The following is a 19053-nucleotide window of genomic DNA, read 5'->3' on the forward strand; positions in this document are numbered from 1 at the left end:
TTTATCTGAGCCACCACGGAAACCCTAGACTTGAGATCTTATTAATTTGTAGCAGTCATTAAAGTCAACGTTTATGCTAAGAACATTCAAAGAACTGATGATAACCTCTGAAGGAAAATTTTTAAATGTTTACAACCTTAATTTCATACTGGTTTTTCATCTTACTATAGCAGCTTTAGGTCATATATCTAAGCACTATTTGAAATTTACTGCAAGTCTAAAATGTATTTCTTGGCAAAAGAAAAAATTCATTTTCCTACTCCATAATCTCAATTTTTACTTTTTTGTCTCTTTTACATCCAAATAGTTCAAAGCTCCATTCAAACCTACCCCCCTAAATAATTCTTCTAGGATACCAGGAGAAAACAACGAACAACAGATTGGAAACAGAAAATGAAGACAAGCAAAATGGAATGAAGGAATTTTTCGAGAGAAAAAGGTAAAAAGGAGAGGAGACAGAGTCATACATATTCACACACATGAACACATCATGGCAATCATTTTTAAAGCTAGTTCTCAGATTCAAACAACACTGTACATGTATGTAGCTTTATCAACTGCAGCCTAAACTTACTGTTTGTTTGAAGACTAAAGGCAGAAAGTAATGGTTATAAAAGGCAAAACTCCAAAGGATTCTGTATTATCTTCTTCACAATCTGAGTCATTATTTCCTGGTTTCCTGTATCCAATAAGAAGATTCAGATTTGGGATTCTGACAGGCACAACTTGATCTATTTTCTAATCAGTACTGAACTGTGTCATTTATGAAAAGAAGCTCGTTTTAAAGATAAAATTATGAGGGGATAAGGGCAATACAGGGGTAGGGAAGTACAAGGTACAAACTATTAGGTATAAAATAAGCTACAATGATATACTGGACAACACAAGGAGTAGAACCAATATTTTATAATAATTATAAATGGAGAATAACTTTTAAAAATTGTGAATCACTATACTGTACACCTGGATCGGTAGGTGCCCAATATGCTGCTGGAGATCAGTGGAGAAATAACTCCAGAAAGAATGAAGTGATGGAGCCAAAGCAAAAACAATATCCAGTTGTGGATGTCACTGGTGATAGAAGCAAGGTCCGATGCTGTAAAGAGCAATACTGCACAGGAACCTGGAATGTCAGGTCCATGAATCAAGGCAAATTGGACGTGGTCAAACAGGAGATGGCAAGAGTGAACGTCAACATTCCAGGAAGCAGCAAACTGAAATGGACTGGAATGGGTGAATTTAACTCAGATGACCATTATATCTACTACTGTGGGCAGGAATCCCGTAGAAGAAATGGAGTAGCTATCATGGTCAACAAAAGAGTCAGAAATGTATTATTTGGATGCAATCTCAAAAACGACAGGATGATCTCTGTTCATTTCCAAGGCAAACCATTCAATATCACGGTAAGCCAAGGCTATGCCCCAACCAGTAACGCTGAAGAAGCTGAAGTTGAACAGTTCTATGAAGACCTACAAGACGTTCTAGAACTAACACCCAAAAAAGATGTCTTTTTCATTATAGGGGACTGGAATGCAAAGTAGGAAGTCAAGAAACACCTGGAGTAACAGGCAAATTTGGCCTTGGAATACGAAATGAAGCAGGGCAAAGGCTAATCGAGTTTTGCCAAGAGAACACATTGGTCATACATAACAAACACTCTCTTCCAACAACACAAGAGAAGACTCCACACATGGACATCACCAGATGGTCAACACTGAAATCAGATTGATTATATTCTTTGCAGCCAAAGATGGAGAAGCTCTATACAGTCAGCAAAAACAAGACCTGGAGCTGACTGTGGCTCAGATCATGAACTCCTTATTGCCAAATTGAGACTTAAATTGAAGAAAGTGGGGAAAACCACCAGAACATTCAGGTATGATCTAAACAAATCTTATGACTATACAGTGGAAGTGAGAAATAGATTTAAGGGACTAGATCTCATAGACAGAGTGCCTGATGAACTATGGACGGAGGTTTGTGACACTGTACAGGAGACAGGGATCAAGACCATCCCCATGGAAAAGAAATGCAAAAAAGCAAAATGGCTATCTGAGGAGGCCTTACAAATAGCTGTGAAAAGAAGAGAAGCGAAAAGCAAAGGAGAAAAGGAAAGATACAAGCATCTGAATGCAGAGTTCCAAAGAATAGCAAGAAGAGATAAGAAAGCCTTCCTCAGCAATCAATGCAAAGAAATAGAGGAAAACAACAGAATGGGAAAGACCAGGGATCTCTTCAAGAAAATGAGAGATACCAAGGGAACATTTCACGCAAAGATGGGGTCGATAAAGGACAGAAATGGTATGGACCTAATAGAAGCAGAAGGTATTAAGAAGAGCTGGCAATAATACACAGGAGAACTGTACAAAAAAGAGCTTCATAACCCAGATAATTACAATGGTGTGATCACTGACCTAGAGCCAGACACCCTGGAATGTGAAGTCAAGTGGCCCTTAGAAAGCATCACTGTGAACAAAGCTAGTGGAGGTGATGGAATTCCAGTTGAGCTATTTCAAATCCTGAAAGATGATGCTGTCAAAGTGCTGCACTCAATATGCCAGCAAATTTGGAAAACTCAGCAGTGGCCACAGGACTGGAAAAGGTCAGTTTTCATTCCAATCCCAAAGAAAGGCATTGCCAAAGAATGCTCAAACTACCGCACAATTGCACTCATCTCACATGCCAGTAAAATAATACTCAAAATTCTCCAGGCCAGGCTTCAGCAGTATGTGAACTGTGAACTTCCAGATGTTCAAGCTGGTTTTAGAAAAGGCAGAAGAACCAGAGATCAAATTGCCAACATCCACTGGATCATCGAAAAAGCAAGAGAGTTCCAGAAAAACATCTATTTCTGCTTTATTGACTATGCCAAAGCCTTTGACTGTGTGGATCACAATCAACTGTGGAAAACTCTGAAAGAGATGGGAATACCAGACCACCTGACCTTCCTCTTGAGAAACCTATATGCAGGTCAGGAAGCAATAGCTAGAATGGACATGGAACAACAGACTGGTTCCAAATAGGAAAAGGAGTACGTCAAGGCTGTATATTGTCACCCTGTTTATTTAACTTATATGCAGAGTACATCATGAGAAACACTGGGCTGGATGAAGCACAAGCTGGAATCAAGACTGCTGGGAGAAATATCAATAACCTCAGATATGCAGATGACACCACCCTTATGGCAGAAAATGAAGAGGAACTAAACAGCCTCTTGATGAAAGTGAAAGAGGAGAGTGAAAAAGTTGGCTTAAAGCTCAACATTCAGAAAACGAAGACCATGGCACCCGGTCCCATCACTTCAATGGAAATAGATCGGGGAACAGTGGAAACAGTGTCAGACTTTATTTTGGGGGGCTCCAAAATCACTGCAGATGGTGATTGCAGCCATGAAATTAAAAGACGCTTACTCCTTGGAAGGAAAGTTATGACCAACCTAGATAGTATATTGAAAAGCAGAGATATTACTTTGCCAACAAAGGTCCGTCTAGTCAAGGCTATGATTTTTCCAGTAGTCATGTATGGATGTGAGTGTTGGACTGTGAAGAAAGCTGAGCGACAAAGAATTGATGCTTTTGAACTGTGGTATTGGAGAAGACTCTTGAGTGTCCCTTGGACTGCAAGGAGATCGGACCAGTCCATCCTAAAGGAGATCAGTCCTGGGTGTTCATTGGAAGGACTGATGCTGAAGCTGAAACTCCAATACTCTGGCCACCTCGTGCGAAGAGTTGACTCATTGGAGAAGACCCTGATGCCGGGAGGGATTGGGGGCAGGAGGAGAAGGAGACGACAGAGGATGAGATGGATGGATGGCATCACCGACTCGATGAACATGAGTTTGATTGAACTCCAGAAGTTGGTGATGGACAGGGAGGCCTGGCATGCTGTGATTCATGGGGTTGCAAAGAGTCAGACACGACTGAGCAACTTAACTGAACTAATACTGTATACCTGTAACATATAATATTGTATAGAAACTATAATTAAAAATATAACATTACAAAAAATAGATTTATTTTATACAGGCACTGTATAAAATATTTTGTTGTGCTTTGCTAATACCGTGTTGTTTTACAAATTGAAAGTCTGTGGCAACTCTGTACTTCGCAAGTCTATTGGTTCCATTTTTTCAATAGAAATCTGTTCACTTTGTGTCTATGTCACATTTTGGTAAATCTTGCAATATTTCAAACTTTTATATCTTATTATTAACAATAGTATTAATTAATTGTTACTATTTGTTATGGTGATCTGTGGTTTCTAATCCTTGATATTTTAATTGTTTTGGCATGCTATGAACTGCACCCATATGAGATGGTGAACTTGACAAACACTGGTCGGTTGTTCCACTGACCAGCTGTAAAACCCCACGTCTCTCCCTCTCAGGGGAGCCTTCCTAAGTCTCTGAAGCACAAAAATATTATAATTAGACCAATCAATAACCCTACAATGACCAAGTGTTCAAATGAAGGAAGATTTATACACACTTCTCACTTTAAATCAAAAGCCAGAAATGGTTAAGTTTAGTGAGGAAGACATGCCGAAATGATAGGCTGAAAGCTAGGTCTCTTGCTCCAGTTAGCCAAGTTTTGACTGCAAAGAAAAAAAGTTCTTGAAGAAAACTGAAAATGCTACTCCAGTAAAAATATAGATGATAAGAATGCAAAACAATGTGGAGAAAGTTTTAGTGGTCTGGATAAAAGATCAAATCAGCCACAACATTCCCTTAAGCCAAAGCCTAATCTAGAGTAAGGTCCTAACTCTCTTTAATTCTACAAAGGCTGAAAGAGGTGAGAAAGCTGCAGAAGAAGTCTGAAGCTAGAAGAAGTACGTTCATGAAGTTTAAGGAAAGCAGCTGTCTCTATCACATAAAGTGCAAAGTGAAGTAGCAAGTGCTGATGTGGCAGCTGCAGCAATTTATCCAGATCTAGCTGAGATAATGAATAAAGGTGGCTACACTAAATAACAGATCCACGTAGACAAAACAGCCTTCTATTTGAAGAAATTGCTACCTAGGACTTTCATAGCTAGAGGGAAGTCAACACCTGCTTCAAAGCCTCAACAGGCTGACTCCCTTGTGAGGGGTTAATGTAGCTGGTGACTTAATGGTGAATCCAATGCTCATTTAACATTCTGAAAATTCTATGATCCTTAAGAATTATAATAATCTACTCTGCCTTTGCTTTATAAAGGGAACAACAAAGCCTGGATGACAGCATATATGCTTACAACATGGTTTACTGAATATTTTAAGCCTACTCTTGAGAACTACTGCTCAGAAAAGAAGATTCCTTTCCAAATATTATTGTTCAATGACAACGTCACCCAAGAGCTCTGATAGAGACATACAAGATTCATGCTTTTTCATGCCTCCTAACAAAACCTTCATTCTACATACAGCCCATGGATCAAGGAGTGATTTTGACCTTCAAGTCTTATTATTTAAGGAATACATTTCTTGAGGCTACAGCTGCCATAGATAGTGATTTCTCTGATGGATCCAAGCAAAGTCAATTGAAAACCTTCTGGAAAGGATTTACCATTCTAGATGCCATTAAAAGTATTTGTGATTCATGAGAAGCAGTCAAAATGTCAACACAAACAGGAGTTTGGAAAATGTTAGTTCCAACCCTCATGGATGACTATGAAGGGTTCAAGACTTCAGTGAAGGAAGTTTTGGGCATGGTGGAAATAGCAAGAGAACTAGAATTAGAAGTGAAGCCTGATGATATGACTGAATTGCTGCAATCTCATGAGAAAACCCATGATGGATGAGGAAATGCTTCTTATGGATGAGCAAAGAAAGTGGTTTCTTGGGAAGGAATGTATTCTTGGGGAGGATGCTGGGAAGATTGTTGAAATGACAACAAAGGTCACATAATTATAAATCTTGTTGATCAAGCAGTGGCAGGGTTTGAAAAGACTTACTCCCATTTTGAAAGGAGTTCTACTATAAGCAGAATGCTATCAAACATCCACGCATGTTACAGAGAAGTTGTTTGTGAGAGGAAGAGTCAATCGATGCAGCAAACTTCACTGATGTCTTCTTTAAGAAACTGCCACAGTCACCCCAACCTTCAGCAACCACCACTCTGATCAGTCACCCATGAGCATCGTGGCAGGACCCTCCCCCAGGCAAAAAGACTGTGACTCACTGAAGGCTAAGATGATAGCATTTTTCAGCAACAAAATATTTCTAAATTAAGGTATGTGCCCACTTAACAGTCTCTAGTGCAGTGTAAACATAACTTTAATATGCATTGGAAAAACAAAAGCTTCGTGTGACTAACTCTATTGTGATATGTATGTGCTTTATTTCGCAGGTCTGAAACTGAACCTGCAATAACTCCAAGATATGCCTGTATTTAGAATAAATGTTATTTTCTTCAAATAGAATTGAAAACTAAACATTTGGTATAAAATTAAACGGCTTCTCTTTAGAATAGATCAAATGCTGCTTCAACCAGTAGAGTTATAAAACTTAACCTAAAGACTTAAAATCAACTGTAAATCATTATATCCTTCACATATAACTGTGTTATATGATCTTGAGGCAGAACACTTTATAATGACAAGTATTTTTCATTGTTGACTCTAGTAATTCTAATTTTGATAACACTAAAAAATTGATCCAAACATATACTACTTAAAATTGGTATACATACTTGAATCTAGATTGGATTCTAAAGTGAGAATGCGTTGTTGTGTTTCCATGTTAAAGATGCTTGTGTATCCTTTGCTGAATGATGCTACCATATGGCTTGGGTCACTGCTTACCAGATCCACAGAGGCAGGGACTCCCAATTCTATAAGTCAAAACATATTAGAAGAGAATGTCAGTTAGGGTATACTTTACAATATGCTTCAAATACAGCAAAACAAGCTGCAGTGTAAGAAGAAAACCAAGCTCAATGCTAGAGTAAGAATTCGCTCTTTTAGTCCTAGTTTGTTTTACTATCCTTACTTGTTTACCACATCTTCCACCAGTCACTCAGCCACTGTATTTATTGAATCCAAGCCTTTATTTAGGAATAAATGGAAAACATATGGACTACAAGTTTTTCTACTTCCATCTCAAATCAACCTGAGGTGTAGAGTGGCATCACGGGAATTCTTCATTTTAAAAGCCCATCTAACTTTAGTGAGTTACTAGGAATTCTAATTCACTAAAAATATGGAATTCAAGAAGTAAAATTTCAAATTGTTATTTATTGGTAGAGTCATACAAATATCAAATGCAGGCAACTCGTCAAAACCTAGGCACAAATTATGGCAGCTCATGAATAAAGAAGACAATTTTATTTATCATTTAGAATAGGGTAAAACTTGGTTAAAATCTGGAACTTATTTATAAATATTAAAAGTGAAATTCTATGTATACGTGATCATAATCTGATTTTTAAAATCTGGTTCAAAATCTAAGTAAACCAGCAGTTCAAAAACGTGTATCTTCCAGAAGAAGATACATTAATGGACAATGAACATACAAAAAAAGTGCTCAAAATAGCCACCAAAGAAATACAGCTTAAAAAGACAATGAAATACTATTGCACACACCCATCAAAATGGCTAAAATTAATTACACTATCAACAACAAATGTTTGTAATTAAGGATGTAGGGCTCCTGGAATTCTCACACATCGCAATAAGTGGTACAACATGGCACAACCGCTTTCAAAGAAAGTTTGGCGATGCCACATAAAGTTAAACAGTTAAATACATAAATCTACTTCTGAAGACCCAAAATTCTATTTACAGGTCTTTACCTGCCTGTGATTAAAAAAAAAAATACAAATGTTCATAGGAGTTTTGTTCATAATAGGAAAAATCTAGAAACAAGCCAAATGCTCATCAAGAGGTAAATTATAAACACAGTGGTTTAAAGAAATAACTACAAACAATAAAATTAAATTATTAACATTTATTACCACATGGATAAGCAACAAGAACATTACAGTAAGAGTAAAATGTCAGATATAAAAAGAGTATACATTGTATGACTTCATTTATATGAAATTTTAGAATAGACAAAACTAATTTATAATGAAAGAAACCACAACAGTGGGTACCTCTGGTTGGGAATGAGGGGAGGAGATGACTGTGAATAACACAGAGAAACTTTTGGGCACTGAAGGAAACATTCTCTATCTTGATAGAAGCAAAAGTTTCATGTATTTGTCAAACTCATGAAAATGTATCCTTAATATCTGTTTTTGATTGTATATAAATTATTTCAATTTTTAAAAATTCAAAACAAATGCCTGCTACTTCACCAAATAGTATGCTTTTTAAAATTATACATACTAAGTTGGAAACTCAACCAAATATATTTTCAGTGCTTAAAAAAAAAAAAACCTTCAAATTAAATTTAGAACAGTAAGAGTCTGTAGAATCATCTATTTGTTTCTTTTAGAATAAGACATTTTACAAAAGACTCTGTAAGAAAAAGGAGAAAAAGGTATGTACCTTGATTATCATTAAACACACTCAGGGCTGGAGCAACCTCCGTTGTATTCCACAACCGGAGAGTGCCATCTGCTGAACAGGACAACAAACGCTGGTGTGCTGCACTGTAGGCCAAGCCCCAGACTGCGTCCGTGTGGCCCAGGAGAGGGCCTCTTAAGACAGAAGGATCTACGACAACAGCAAGAATGCAGGGGAAAAGCACAAATCATAAAGGTACTGAGAGAGTCCAGTGGAAACTAGAAGATACACAGTATAAAATATACTTCCTAGTTTCTATTATTCTTTTGAAATGTAGCAAGAACAGGACTGGAAACAATGCAAATATAGGGTTTAAAATGTCTAAATTAAAATTTTAAAGTACATATTTTTCTCCTTAAAAAAATCAGCCATTTCTTTCTCCCTCCCTTTTTTCCTTCCCATTTGTCTTGATTTTTTTTTTTTTTAAAGCATGTTAACACAAACCATTAGGATTTAATCTACTTGCAGAGAAACCACAACTCACATTCCCTGAGGAAGTGATGTCCTTCAGCACCTGGCACACACCCTTCAGGTCACCTGTGCTATGATGGTATGACTACCATCAAAGCTCTTGGGAGCAACAGGCCTCTGACATTCTTAATGGACATGAACTGAGACCTACAGAAATCCCCAAATTCTCAAACAAGACACACGGATGATACGCATGTGGCGAGGGAAAGGGGGAGGAGCCAGGAAGGAGTGTTTCATGATAAAAGCCAAATTGGAAATTTTACTTATTAACTCTTACAATGACTCTAGAAGTTGTACTTTCAAGATAGTTCAGAGATGTTAAGTTTAAAATGTCACTGGTGTTATTTGTTCTATATCCTCTTTGCTGCTGCTGCTGCTGCTGCTAAGTTGCTTCAGTCGTGTCCGACTCTGTACGACCCCATAGACAGCAGCCCACCAGGCTCCCCCGTCCCTGGGATTCTCCAGGCAAGAACACTGGAGTGGGTTGCCATTTCCTTCTCCAATGCATGAAAGTGAAAAGTGAAAGTGAAGTCGCTCAGTCGTGTCCGACTCTTTGCGACCCCATGGACTGCAGCCTACCAGACTCCTCCGTCCATGGGATTTTCCAGGCTAGAGTACTGGAGTGGGTTGCCATTGCCTTCTCCGATATCCTCTTTAGTTACACCATAAAATATTTATTGAAGATACACTGTGTATTTGGCACTATGCTAGATGCAGGGGTCATGCAGATGATTAGACACAATACCAACCCTGTCTTCAAAAAGTAATGTGGGTTAAGTACAATAACGGTGGCAGGTACCAGTTACTGAAGAGAGAGACTGGACACTTCTTGGAAAGAATTACACCTAGAGCGTACAGATGTTGGCTTGTCAAAGGGCAGAGGGAAGGCGCTCCTGGCAAAGGAGGTAGCTCCTACAAACTCACAGAAGGAAAAATAGAACACTACATCAGGACATTTATAAGAAATTCAGTATTACTGGACTGTGAAATTTGAGGCAAGAAGTGGATGAGATGAGAGTGGTCAGTTTATGGTGGGATGCCTGTGACATACTCAGGAAATTACCCTAAAAGCAACAGAGAAACACTGAAAGGTTTCCCAGAAGCAGCAGTGTGAAGCCAGTATTTAATATGGTAACTCTGATTACAGTGTAGCAGAGATTGGAAAGAAACAAGATGAAGGCAAGTTTCAGAAGACTGGGAGAGTGAAGATGAAAATCAAAGCGAGGACAGTGATAAAAGGGGCAGAAAAGGAGTAAATTCAATAAATATTTAGGGGGTATTAACAAAAAGGTATAGTAATTAGTAAGTGATGGATAGTGAAATAGTATAAAGAATCAAGGATAACTCTTGGGTTTCTAGTTTGGATAAGTTTGGTAGTGCTACCACCTGATAAAGAATACACAAAGAATATTTGAAAACAGACTTCCCTAATAGTCTAGTGGTTAGGACTTGGTGCTCTCACTGCCAGGGCCACGGGTTCAATCCCTGATTGGGGAACTAAGATTCCCCCAAGCTGCATGCTGTGGCCAAAAAAATTAAGAATATATGGAAGAAGAAACAGTGCTTGTAGAGATTTATGGACAATAAGACGGCCATTTTGAAATGCTGTGTAGGTAGCCTCTGGCTTAAAAAAGAGATTGATGAGTCAACAATATATAAAACCACAAAGTGGATTCAGTCTACCAAAGAATATGTGTACAATGCAAAAAATGAGTTAGGGTCTAGCCTCGAAAAATGTCAATATTTTTAGGTGAGAAAGTAAAAGGAGTTTATGACGGATAGGGAATAGAAACTGTCATAGAGTTGTGTCAAAAAAGCCTATAGTGAAAAGATTTCAAAAAGGATAGAGTGGTCCACAGTTTCAGATAGCCAGTACATCAAGTAAAATAAGAATTATAAAATATCCCTTGGATCAGCCAGTTAGATAGTTATTGATACTTTTTTGTATTTAAGTGGCACAGCCACAAGACAGAATGAAGAGGAATGATGTACAGTGAAAGAACATGGAATCAATAACTAATAATTGTGTTTTCTAGACCAAAGAGACACGGGAAGGAAGAGAGGTTAGACAGATGGTAACGAAGACCCTATATGCGAGACAGCAAAAAAGACACAGATGTATAGAACAGTCTTTTGGACTCTGTGGGAGAAGGCAAGGGTGGGATGATCTGAGAGAATAGCCTTGAAACATGTATATTATAATATGTGAAACAGATCACCAGTCCAGGTTCGATGCATGAGACAGGGTGCTCAGGGCTGGGGATGACCCTGAGGGGTGGGGTGGAGAGGGAGGTGGGTTCAGGATGGGGGACACATGTACACCCATGGCTGATTCATATCAATATATGGCAAAAACCACTACAATACTGTAAAGTAATTAGCCTCCAATTTAAATAAATTAAAAAAAAAAAAAGAACCAGAGAGGGAAATGGAGTCACAAAAGGCTTCTTCTTGCCCGAGATGGGAGAAACCTGAATTTACTATTTGTTCAAGAGTTGGACACGACTGAGCGACTTCACTTTCACTTTTCACTTTCATGCACTGGAGAAGGAAATGGCAACCCCCTCCAGTGTTCTTGCCTGGAGAATCCCAGGGACAGGGGAGCCTAGTGGGCTGCCGTCTATGGGGTCACACAGAGTCGGATACGACTGAAGTGACTTAGCAGCAGCAGCAGGGGATGGAAAGAGAGCAAAAAGGGTAAGCCTTCAGATGAGTGCAAAAGAGAGAGGCAGCAAAAACGAAAGACAGTGCAGTCTCAAAGGAAACAAGAGAAGGTCAACAGCGAAACGGAAAGGGTTGGCTTGGGAGAATGAGGTCAACTAATCAAGAGAGGATGAGATGGCTGGATGGCATCACTGACTCGATGGACATGAGTCTGGGTGAACTCCGGGAGTTGGTGATAGACAGGGAGGCCTGGCATGCTGCGATTCATGGGGTCGCAAAGAGTCGGACACGACTGAGCGACTGAACTGAACTGAATCTCTGAAAGAGGGATAAAGGAAGTGATGAAAAGTATGAAACAGATAAATCCAGAAAAGAACTGCAGCAGGAGACAGGGTGTTATCTTTCACAAAATATATGTTAAATGATTACTAAATAAATGTTGGGAGAATATTTTAGTTACTGAATTTCTTATCTTAGGTTTAGTGGTGAAATTAATCTAAAATGGTAATAAAAATAAACTATGGTTTTATGAAAAATACGACACTTCATACCATTCTATAATTTATGGAGAATTTAAAGAGAAAATCAAAATAATTGAAAGAGAATTTATGATAATATCTAGTGATAGATTATACAGTTTTTGATTCATGGTGCTGTTTCCAAATCCAAAGGGTACTTCTTAATTTTTAAAAGTCTTTTAAATTTTTGGTGTTATACACTCTGAAAATCATTAGCCTCTACACTCTGTAATAAGTGATCAAGAAGACGATGCCAACATTCATTTTCCTTCAAAATTATTTGTCAAGAATAGTGACAAAGTACGATTATAGATTAATAATAATGTATCAAGTACTGTACACGTGCCTACAAATGAAGAAAACAACTGTCAATCAAGCCAGCATTTTCAATCAGTAAGACTTGGGGGTGGGAACTCTTTTCTCAGGAAAAATACATTATTTTCCCTCTTTTTTTTAGCATTATATATATATCAAACTGATTCCCAAATACAGAAACCCTTTTTAACAAAATAAATTTATTTTCAAAAACATCTCATTTTATCCATATATATGCAATATAAAATACATAAAAAGAAAATATTTCATCCCTCCATATTTGGGGAGTCACATACCGTAGGAGTCATAGGGATCGATGTTGGGGTTGGTGGTGTTCCAGCTCTGGATCAGCCCATCAGCACCACCACTGTAGCACTGCTCACCACTGCTGCTCATCACCACACAAAGCACTGGGCCTCTGCGAGAAAAAACCAATTTCCATCCTCAGAAAGTCTATTTGATATTAGAATGAGTTAGAAATAAGAATGCTTAGTTTTTCAAGTGGCTTTGTCTTTTTCTATTTTGTACAACAAATAAAAAAAATTATCAAAGCACTATTCATTTTTCTTCCTCTGCTAAACCAGTGGTTAGTGTGATCTATGGCCTACGGATCAAATCCAACCAGTGAACTGTTTTTGTACAATCCTAAAGCACTTACAGTTTTTACCTTTTTAAAATGTGTAATACAAAACTAAACTAAAAGCAAGAATATGCAACATTAAATATGCAGCCTGAAAAGCATTTACAATCTGACCCTTAATGTATGCCAACCTCTGTGCTAAATCGAGTGAACAGGTACATTTCTTAAACTTAAATGGAAAAAGGAAAAGCATGAAATGTGACCACAATTTTTTAAATGTCTCAGGTATTTTTACCGGGTTATCTTTAAGGAAAAAAAGATCAGGATTTCTAATAGTTAATTTTAACTGCCTCAACTTCATTTTAAGAGACAGATATACACATCATTTAAATATCATGCAAATAATACCTAATTTCAGCAAGGATCCCTATTTGGTAGCGATATACTTGTTGCTAACATTACATTATCTGCCACTTTCTTTTACATTTACAAAAAAAAAAAACACTACCAAATACAAAAAAAAACACATATGACAAATACATACGTGAAAGAAAATAAAATATACTAATCAGGCTGATTTACAATGATGTTGATTAACACAAAGAAAAAGCACATACTTACTTATGAGCTCTGAATGTATAGATAGGCTCCACATCAAGAGACGTGCTCCTAAATCAGAGAGAAAGGAGGATTTTTTATCATTCTAAAAGTCAGTAGTAAACAGTATGACTGAATGTGTCATAAAAACACGCCTAGAAATATCAACACTATGGTAATATACAATTCTCAACCCCAGGACACAATAAAGCTTACTTAACAGCAATCATGTATTTCTGTGACTTCAAGAAACAAAATTCTTTAGTAACTGTTATAGCACTTTTAGCACTGTCCTAATCTATTTGATTAAAGGGAGAGAGAGCCTCACTCGTGGAGAAAACACATGGGTTTTGAAGAGATAAACTTCTGGATTTAATTTCCAGTTCTGTATCTAATCGGCTAACTTTAGGCAAATTATTTAATCTTTTGAAACTTTAGATTCTTCTATGTTTAATATAAAATAGAAAAACAGGGATAACAGCCAATATTTAGAAGATTAAATCAGATTCTTCAAGGTAAAACAGCCTAGGACAGAACAGAATTTCAATCAAAGGTACTTCAATTTCCTTGCATTTCCATAAAGATTAACAATGTCTACCCTTAATACCTGCAGAAACTGTCCACATTAGATTTGGACATCAGAATAATTATTCATTACTCAGAATACTGAGTGTATGAATACTCTACACGGCTAATACTGGCCATAACTGAGAACAGAAACTGGATTTAAAATTGGATTGTATTACAGATTTTTTTTTAATTAGGCATATGATAGCTCTCCTCATTTCCAAAGTTTTAAATTCAAAGGTAAACAAAGGCTATTGTTACTTGCTTGTGATGGTGTTATTACTAAGCTACCACCAGCAAGAAATTTCAATATATTTCAAAGTTATAGTCAAGAATATATAATGAGATACTCACATTCTCTCATCTAATATGATGCCCACTGTGAACTAAAGAACTTGAAGAACAAAAGGCACAGTTTGTAAACAGGAAATACCTTTTCTCTGTTAAAGACACCTGATCTACATGAAGATTCACTTGATTTTAGCAAGATCCAGTTGAGCTGTCGGAGAAAGCACTGGCACCCCACTCCAGTACTCTTGCCTAGAAAATCCCATGGATGGAGGCGCCTAGTAGGCTGCAATCCATGGGGTAGCGAAGAGTCAGACACGACTGAGCTACTTCACTCTCACTTTTCACTTTCATGCACTGGAGAAGGAAATGGCAACCCACTCCAGTGTTCTTGCCTGGAGAATCCCAGGGACGGGGGAGCCTGGTGGGCTGCTGTCTATGGGGTCGTACAGAGTCGGACACGACTGAAGTGACTTAGCAGCAGCAGTTGAGCTGTCTGATGAACGTCTATGTATGACAGCTAGAATGTCACTGATTGCTTTCAAATTGGGCAGGAGATATTCTCTGTCAGTAGTAAAACTTCCATCCTCTCCTCTATTTGATGTTCATTTCTACTCTTTAATAAAAAGAGGTATCCATCACTATAGAAGGGCCCTTGCTGGTAGATTCTGGGTTCTGGACCATGTAATCCAAGGAAGAAAGAGAAAGTACCAAATGGGATCAGGACTAGCTTGGTGACTGATAAAAGGGGTTTATACCAATTCATGTCTGTCCATGCTTACAGAGGAACCAAGGGGCCAAGGCAAGTATTAGCATATAAGTGAGAGCAGCAACAGTGCCCTTCAGTCTAGACATTTTGGTCAAGATCAAAAGAAAAGATCAAAGAGGTCTCTTGCCCGGACCTGCTCCAGCCTAAGTCCAAACCTAGTAAACAGTGGGGAAGGATTGGAGTTGGGATTTGACGATTTTAAACATGACTACATTGGAGAAGGAAATGGCAACCCACTCCAGTGTTTCTGCCTAGAGAATCCCAGGGACAGCAGAGCCTGGTGGGCTGCTGTCTGTGGGGTCGCACAGAGTTGGACACGACTGAAGTGACTGAGCAGCATCAGCATGCTGCTTACAACAACAGAAACCTCCAGTACAGACAGAGGGTTCCTGAAATGTAACATTATTTAAAATACCAAATAAAGATTATAATCAGCATTCACAAACCATTTCTCCCTAAGGGTCAGTTTTAGAAGAAATTATTTGGGGAATTTAACAGCAAATAATAAAGTAAGGCTTTCTCTGCTGAAAAAAATATTAATTAAATTATTCAAATACAGTTGAAGTAGAATATTCTCACTTTTTGGCTGGGGCTGTTTTCTGCAAATTCCACATTTTTAATGTGTGATCCTCTGATGCTGTTATCAAAACAGGCTCAGTGGGATGGAAAGCGAGGGCTCTAATGCCATCAAAGTGACTTCTTAATGTAAACTTGGGGTTCCATGTCTTCCTCAATGCATCTTTATTGTTTGCTATCTATTAAAGAAACAAAAGATACCAATATACTTAGTTCAGAATGGGGGGGGAAACTGTATTTCAGCATTAATTCTTACTGTTTCATCATTAAACTATCATTATTTTGCAGCTTTCAAAATAATATAATTTTTAAGCAGATAACCAAATCAATAGGCAAAATTAGCAATATGTCAACAATGGTTTTCTTTGAAGAAATATGAATGCTATAATAAGAAAATACATAACATAATTCAGTATAGAAGAAGGATCAAATAACTTAGTAACAAAAAACAAAATTTCACTAGGATGCTTTTTAAAAAGACAAGTGATTTAAACCTGAATTATAGAATAGAAAGCAATTTTGGGTAAGAGTTGAAAAACTAAATTATCTTTAAACATGTTAACATTACAGAATATGATGATACTTTCAAAATTTTCAATGGTTTCAGACAAGAGCTAAATTTTCTTCAAATTGGTAATGAAGTTTATACACTGGCAACAAAATGTTAAAATTGGAAGAGACAATCAAATATTACAAACATAATTATATATTTATTATGTTCCTTTTCTCCACAAAGGGCTTCCCTGGTAGCTCAGATGGTAAAGAATCTGCCTGCAACACAGGAGACCTGGGTTCGATCTCTGGGTTAGGAAGATTCCCTGGAGAAGGGAACAGCAACCTACTCCAGTACTCTTGCCTGAAAAATCCCCATGGACAGAGGAGCCTGGTAGATTATGGTCCACAGGGTCACAAAGAGTCGGACTCGACTGAGTGACTTTCACTTTCTCCACAGAATCTCAATCTCAATAACTGAAAAAATATTGCATTGTTTTTTCATTCCAACTAATAGAAAAGCTAAAGAGGATAGTGTTTGACTTTACACAAGCACCATGGATGAACTTCATACTCCAAGGCTAACAATCATGGTAGATGTAAGCAAGTATCTGTAATATACTAGAGAAATGTTTGGAGAAGGCAGTGGCACCCCACTCCAGTACTCTTGCCTGGAAAATCCCATGGACGGAGGAGCCTGGTGGGCTGCAGTCCATGGGGTTGCTAGGAGTCGGACACGACTGAGCGACTTCACTTTCACTTTTCACTTTCATGCATTGGAGAAGGAAATGGCAACCCACTCCAGTGTTCTTGCCTGGAGAATCCCAGGGACTGGGGAGCCTGGTGGGCTGCTGTCTATGGGGTCGCACAGAGTTGGACATAACTGAAGCGACTTAGCAGCGGCAGAGAAATGTTACCATACTCACAGTTACAAAAATTATCAATGAAACAACAACTGGTATTCTAAGCAGCATTCATTATTTTCTACATTATTCAAAAGACTTAAAAAGCATTAACTCACTTAATCCTCACAACTCTATGATGTAGGAATTAACACTATCCCCACTTTATAGACTATCCATTTTAGGGAAAGAGAAGTTAAGTGACTTGCCATCTAGTAAATGGAGGAGTCAGGATTCAAAATCAAGCAATCTGGTTTCAGAGGCTATACTATTAAACTGTAATTTAGAACCCAGAAATTTAAAAATCTGCAGAGAAATTTGGACAGGACACGTCACAACCGGGGCAATGCATGCGTGCTAAGTTGCTCCAGTTGTGTCTGATTATTTGCGACCCAATGAACCATACCCCATTAGGTTCTCTGTCCATGGGGTTCTCCAGGCAAGAATACTTAAGTGGGTTGCCATGCCCTCCTCCAGGGGATCTTCTGGACCCAGGGATCAAACCCGAGTCTCTTTTGTCTCCTGCATTGGCAGGCAGGTTCTTTACCATTAGCGCCACCTGGGAAGCAGTAAGTGAAGAGGAACTACTCTAAGAGTGGGGCTGATTATTTTGGGGGTAGGCAGGGCTGGCAGGAAGGTTAAGACGACAAGGGCAAATGAGCTGACCTCTGTTATTCTTATTAAAGAGCTAAAAGGTTTTCATGTGGAAGAGTACTTAAATTCCTTTGATTATCTTGATGTGGTAGGCAGCCACTAAGTTCCCAATCAGCCTCACCTATTTTTACCTTTTGGTAGTCCCCTTCCCTGGTGGCTCCGATGGTAAAGAATTTCCCTGGAATGTGGGAGATGCAGGTTCATCCCCTGGAGAAGGAAATGGCTACCCACTCCAGTATACTTGCCTGGAGTATCCCATGGACAGAGAAGCCTGGCAGGCTACATACAGTCCATGGGGCATAAAGAGTTGGACACAACTGAGCAACTAACACTTTCACACTTCTACGTTATAGGATGCTCTGTGATCAACAGCACACAGCAGAAGTTGGAACAAATTACTTCCAAAATTAGGTTATAAAACCTTTCATCCTGAGTGTTTCTGCTATCTTTTCAGGTGCACTCACATTGGGAAAAGCCAGCTGCTCTGTTGAGGAGCCTACAGAGAGGTCCATGTGGTGAGGAACTGGTCCCCAGACAACAGTCAGCAAGAAACCAAGGCCTTCAAACAACTACATGAGTGAGCCTGGAAGCAGATTTTCCCCAAGTCAAGTCTAGGTAAGACTGCAGCCCTTGTCAATGTCTTGATTACAACTATACAAACAGCCAGAGTCACATAATTAAGCTGTCCCCAGACTGCTGACCCATGGAAGCTGTGAGACATAAATGTTTGTTCTTTTAAGCTGTTAAATGTGGTATAAGTTGTTATGCAGCAATAGATTTCTAATATGCTTAATAAAATCAGGAACTACATTTAGAAACTGAGAAAGACTTAAGTTTTCTAACAATTAAGAGTTATGAAAATAGGATGAGCTTTCTCCAGAGAGAGGACTGAATTCCTTTATGTATTAGACAAACTCTTTGTAGGAACAAAAGCATCTAATGGGAATTTCTGCTTCTGGTCATGATGGACTAGATCATTAGGACCAACTGTGTACTGAGGACAAGTAGAATAGCAAAGCTAAGAATAAAAAGTCTAGAACTAACAAAATGGTGGGAAAAAACCTAGGATCTAGGTGAAGACAGAGGCCTACGGAAGTGAGCCTGATATCTGGAACTGTTTTCCCCAGAGAGTGTTTACTGATTTCAAAAGAGATGGGTGAGAGGTTGAGCTGT

At 38.3% G+C, this 19053-nt stretch overlaps 1 protein-coding gene across 4 annotated transcripts in view; it reads right to left on the reverse strand.

Moving 5' to 3' along the window:
- Positions 1–19053, reverse strand: part of STRN (striatin) — a 121077-nt gene that overhangs the window by 20157 nt on the left and 81867 nt on the right. For all 4 annotated transcript variants that reach the window (XM_059891358.1, XM_005212644.5, XM_059891359.1 and 1 more), the window contains 5 exons: positions 15836–16011; positions 13657–13704; positions 12752–12873; positions 8470–8637; positions 6669–6809 (listed from right to left, as the gene is read on the reverse strand). In XM_059891358.1, coding sequence (XP_059747341.1) covers positions 6669–6809; positions 8470–8637; positions 12752–12873; positions 13657–13704; positions 15836–16011 — 655 coding nt within the window. The remainder of the gene's footprint in view (positions 1–6668; positions 6810–8469; positions 8638–12751; positions 12874–13656; positions 13705–15835; positions 16012–19053) is intronic.

Source organism: Bos taurus, chromosome 11 (genome assembly GCF_002263795.3).
Source record: "Bos taurus isolate L1 Dominette 01449 registration number 42190680 breed Hereford chromosome 11, ARS-UCD2.0, whole genome shotgun sequence".
NCBI classification, from domain to species: Eukaryota; Metazoa; Chordata; class Mammalia; order Artiodactyla; family Bovidae; genus Bos; species Bos taurus.